The sequence below is a fragment of the Cibotium barometz genome, chromosome 61 (assembly GCF_041138505.1).
Source record: "Cibotium barometz isolate CiBa-2024 chromosome 61, ASM4113850v1, whole genome shotgun sequence".
In the NCBI taxonomy this organism is placed as follows: domain Eukaryota; kingdom Viridiplantae; phylum Streptophyta; class Polypodiopsida; order Cyatheales; family Cibotiaceae; genus Cibotium; species Cibotium barometz.
In genome coordinates, this window is record NC_141106.1 from 34,961,897 (window position 1) to 34,966,909 (window position 5,013).

At 41.9% G+C, this 5,013-nt stretch overlaps 1 protein-coding gene across 1 annotated transcript; it reads left to right on the forward strand.

Annotated features, from left to right (window-relative positions):
* The first annotated feature begins 1,323 nt into the window (after positions 1 to 1,323).
* Positions 1,324 to 3,643, forward strand: LOC147604832 (uncharacterized). The gene is made up of 2 exons (XM_086794968.1): positions 1,324 to 2,438; positions 2,664 to 3,643. The coding sequence occupies exons 1-2, from the start codon at positions 2,251 to 2,253 to the stop codon at positions 3,562 to 3,564; spliced, it is 1,089 nt and encodes a 362-aa protein (XP_086651094.1). The 5' UTR covers positions 1,324 to 2,250; the 3' UTR covers positions 3,565 to 3,643.
* Positions 3,644 to 5,013: the final 1,370 nt, after the last annotated feature.

Consider the following 5,013-nt stretch of genomic DNA (forward strand, 5'->3'; position numbering starts at 1 on the left):
TTGGCAACATAAGATCTCTCTCTCTCTCTCTCTCTCTCTCTCTCTCTATATATATATATATATATATATATGTGTGTGTGTGTGTGTGTGGAGTTTCAAAATTATAGCTTCATTTTGTCTCATTTTTTAAAATAAAAAAGCCTTTGCATGTCAATGTGTCATGGTATGCTTTCACTCATGGCTTTTCATGTTTAAGGGATCAAGACAATTTAGTGTCCCTGTCAAAGCAACAATAGTACAAGGTCTTTTAAAAGGTAGGCGTGTGGGGTAGACTAAAGATGTTAAGAAAAGAGTGTTCTTTTGGAGGTTAACAGATGAACATTTGAACAAGGCTCATAGTTGTCAATACTTATGAGCTTGAAACAAGTGAAAAAAGAAGTAAAGAAAGTTGAGAAAACAATTTACAAGCCCGAAGACACGATTGGCTAACAACTTACATGTACGATTAAATGGGTTGACATGAGGGTCTACACTCGTATATGGACTAAAAAGAGAGTGGGGTCTCTCTTGTGCCACAACACCTCCAATTCATAATTGTGGAGGTGTCATCATAAAAAAGTCCTTTTGTAAAGCACGAAGTTCACGATAGAAAGCTTTACACAGGCTTTGTGCTAATGTGATGTAAATATGCACCTATCTTTTAAAGTACAACTCTTGCGCAAAGAAATAGCTTATAATACATGATCAATGAACCTACTCTTGAAGGACCCAAAACCTCAATTCATTTTCCGAAGCACCACCCTCATTGCTACAAAAGGACCAATAAGATAGTGTTAATCATTGGAATGCTGGACTGGGACAATGCTTGGAGAGCCAATGTGGGGGGGCCAAGGTACTTAAAATGAGATCAAGCAACTAATAGTGGCCATACATAACTTTCCCACATGACAGTTAGTTGTGAATAATTCTTCAGCGAGCTACATTCTCTCTCTCAAACTTGCGAACGTAGAAGGTGCACGATGGAGGAAGAAACTCGTGGGAATGTGAATTTCTTTTCTCACATCATTAGATTCGACAGGGTAGAGTTAACCAAGGCTAGTTAGTATATATATATATATATATTAGCCTAGACCACCCTAACAAATTATGTCACAAAATGTCAGGTATACTAGATAAGGCGAATAGGAGAAAAATGGACCGGCCTGACCTGCGAATAGGCCATTGTTTTTGGGTCGGGAGCGGGAAATAATAATTTGTGGCGAGGAAAGAATATAGAAATACACGTGGTGCGCAGCCGTAGGGCATGGGGCCAAAATTACGTGTTTTTTATTTTATTATTTTTATTGGAACTCTTCCATCGTTCCAGCTCAGTGTTTACTCACTGAGATCGAAGTCTCTTTCTGGTGTCTGCCATAGCGGCTTCAACGCCAAAAACTCTAGCTCGCCATCGCTGTATCGAAGTTCCTTATTCCGATGCTATCTGTACACAAGTTTCTTTTAAACCCTAATTTAGCCTGTTCCCTCTGCTTCATTGAAACCCTAGTACTGCCTGTCCTTCTGGCTTGCCATTGTTTTTCACCAAGACCAGTGCTTCATCGAAAACTTCACGTTTCGCCATATCTGTGAGCATCGCAACCCTAGCATGGTTAGCTTGCCTTTTCTGCTGTTTGTCTCTCCTTGTATGTAATTTCGAGCTGCCAAGGGCATGAATCCAGCGTCAATGAGCTGTCTCTGGAAGAAAGCAAGGGTAGCTTGGAAGCTCGTGTGATGAGTCCATCGCCTTCAATGACTCGCGTGGCTTGGGAATTTTCAGACCATGCATCGTCCATCCTCAGGAACTGCATCTACCTCCTCTCATTTCTTTAGCAGAGCTTGCTGCTACCGCTATGGCGGATTTTCCAAACATGCTGCACAGGGATCACAGCTCCGGACCGTACAGCAAGCTGCCTCCCATGCATTCGCCAAGGATCGAAGGAGCGGGGATCCTCCACAGCTGTGGAGTTTCGCCTTCTTCAATCAGCAAAGGCATAGAGGAGCCACCTGGAGCAGGTTCTTCACCAGCAGTGGAATATGATGATGTCTTTGGAGGCCCGCCTAAGTTTGCTACATTGATATTTGCATCACAGTCAGGGCCATTACCATCAGCAATGCTTGACAGAACAACTGCTAGGATTCCATCATTCAGATCTTCATCGCTGCCTGTGTTGAGCGGTCTTTGGGGATGATGTCTTTGGCAGTGGCAGCAGTGGTACATACGATCAAAGGTCTGTGTCTGCTGCATACAAGGACATATTCATAGAAGAAGGACAAATGCCTGATGTTTTCCCGGCTTCCAGTTTGTATGGCAACTCTCTTACTGGCATCTCCAGGTCGAAAGCGAGCTCTCGCTCCAGCTCTCGGCGCATGAGCCCTGTCCATCCTGCTGCTGCATTTCCTGGCCAGCCTGGACAGGATGAAATCCCAGTTGCAATGAGCTCGGCAGCCTTTCTCAAGCCCAGGTAGCCTATCAGTTCCCAATACCCTTATCTGCTGCAATCTTCATGCTTGATTGGAGCCTGGAGCCTTGTTTTGCATTTGGATTTATCCAATCAATGAGTAATATTAGAATGGGTCAAATAAATGACGAGTTCTAGTGGAGTGCTGCTTGTAGTTAGTAGTTGAGTGGTGAATTTGAGACATGGTTATGTTACTTACTGTTTGAATCAACTGCTGCTTTAGAACAGGCCAGGTTCTGGGAAGTTCACAAGGCGGTGTTCATTCTCTTCATTGTCTTCCTTCGACGAAAGGGGAGGAAAGACTGTGGACAATCCCCTCATGGTTTTAAGAAGTGATCCCATTACATCAAGCCTACCCTCCTCACCCCCACATGCAGGTCCTTGGGGCCATTTGAAGAGAACCATGGGATCTAATGGCATCAACAGTGTACGAGCACCCACAAGCGTAGAAGTTGATGATGTATTTGGTGGTTTTCCTCAGAGATGTTACTCTCAGCCATTGTCAGCTGTCCAATCTGATGCCAAGGATGCATCAAATGCATTAGAAACTTACACTGCAGGGGCATTGGAAAAACCATACTTGAAGAGTTTTGTAACAGGAAACAAGGCTTACAATAGTTCCTCCACAGCCCATAACTCTGACTCTTATGAAAGTATACATCACACACTTTCCAATTCTTCCTCTTCGAATGATGAGCGAGGACTGCATGATGATTTTATCGAGATCAGAATGGATAGAAGGAACGATTCTTTAGTTTCAGACAATGCTGGAAAAGCTTCGTTTACAGTCAATAATTCGAGTCTCTCACGTCAGCCCTCACATAAACCACCACCAGCTAGGCCCCCACCTACACCTGTAGCTCAACTAAAATTCAAGTCATGGAAGGATTGGGCTTCTGAGTTTCCTGCCAGCCATTCAGCTAGCATATCGCTGTCAGGCTGGACTCGCAATTCAGTTCTGGATGCAATGGCAGCAGCAACAGTAGCTTCTACAGTTTCTGCTGAAAATGAACAACTTAAGGATAGAGATGTTGTATCTGGATATCTCAAGGGCTACGTGGAAAAGCTTCCTGGCAAACAATCTGATAAGAACTTGTCAGCACCAGCAATACCCTGGGAAATCATTTGAAGTTTCAGCTATGTCGGCGGAAGTAAGGTAAAAGCCAAGTCTGCAGAGGAGACTGTGAAAAGGTGAGAAGAATCTACTGGGAGAGAATAAAGGGTAGCATGAGGAGATTTAGGAGGTGTGGAGATATTCTGGGAGAAGTGGAGTGAATCAAGCAAAAGAAGTGGAGTGATTAGTGGGATTAGATGCTTGGATGTAAACCCTATAAATTGAGGCATTGATCTAATGAGAATTTGTTGGTTTTAGATTATCCATGCTTACATTAAGTTATCAGTTAATTGCTCACTAATCACGTCTTATTTATCATCTAATCTCTTGTTAATGATATCGATTCTAGTATTTGATCTACCATTGCTCATCACATTGCTGTAATTTTAACATGATATCAGAGCCTAGCCTAGAATCCATCAAGTTTATGAGTCCATTATCTAACTAATTAAAATTAGTAGATGATTAAAAAATAATCACTTTTTTAGTTATTTTCAAGTAGCCCACTGTACTCCCAGTCAGTGGAGGGGCTTGATCTCCCTCCAGGAGCAACATTAGCTCAAGCCCTTGTAGCCATACATAGCTATCTCACCTGTGCTCCAGCCAAGCGAATCAGCGCAGCAAACCGCCTACGAAAGCTCACAATTTTCGTTAATTTACAGGCGTTATTTTTTCTGAGGAAAAATGATCTCTTCTTCTCCAGTTGCAATGGGTCTAATTCCTCTTGGTCCTAGGGGTTTTCAAGGGTGTTCTACAAGTTGGTGGAATCAGAATTTGATTTGATCAAGAGGAATTAGACTTAGTTACAATGGGTCTAATTCCTCTTGGTCCTAGGGATTTTCAAGGGTGTTCTACAAGTTGGTGAAGTCAGGATTTGATTTGATCAAGTCTACAGTGAGATTCAATCTCTTCATCAAATCTGCAGGTGACTTTGGTAAAACAGAGATTAAGCATTCAATGTTTGGTCAAATCTTGTGTTTCTTGGATTAATTCTCTACTAGACTAATTGCTATTGATGGCATTGAAAGGATTTGAGCTCATTTGAACTCTAAGGCCTCAGATCTGGGCTCCCCGCATTCTCTATTTTTTGCACACAAAACAAAGGATTAATTTGCTAATCAGTAATGATTAATCAATGCTAATCACTATTTTTTGATACAATTGAGGATTCAAATTAACCATTAGGTATCTGATACAGATCCCTATAACCTCAGATTGCAATTCGGAGATGGTTTGATACTCCAACCATTCTGTACAACTTGGTTACCCTTGATTTAATGTAATTTTTGGTGATTTTATACTGATAAATATGTTGTAATCATCTCCTAAACACCAGATTGAGTTGTAAAAGGGTAGACACTGCCCTTGAATCTTGAAATTGGATCAAGAGGTAAGATCACCTTCACATTATCATGAGTACGGCACAAGAAATAGCCAAATTTAATGGAGAGCAGTTTTACACAT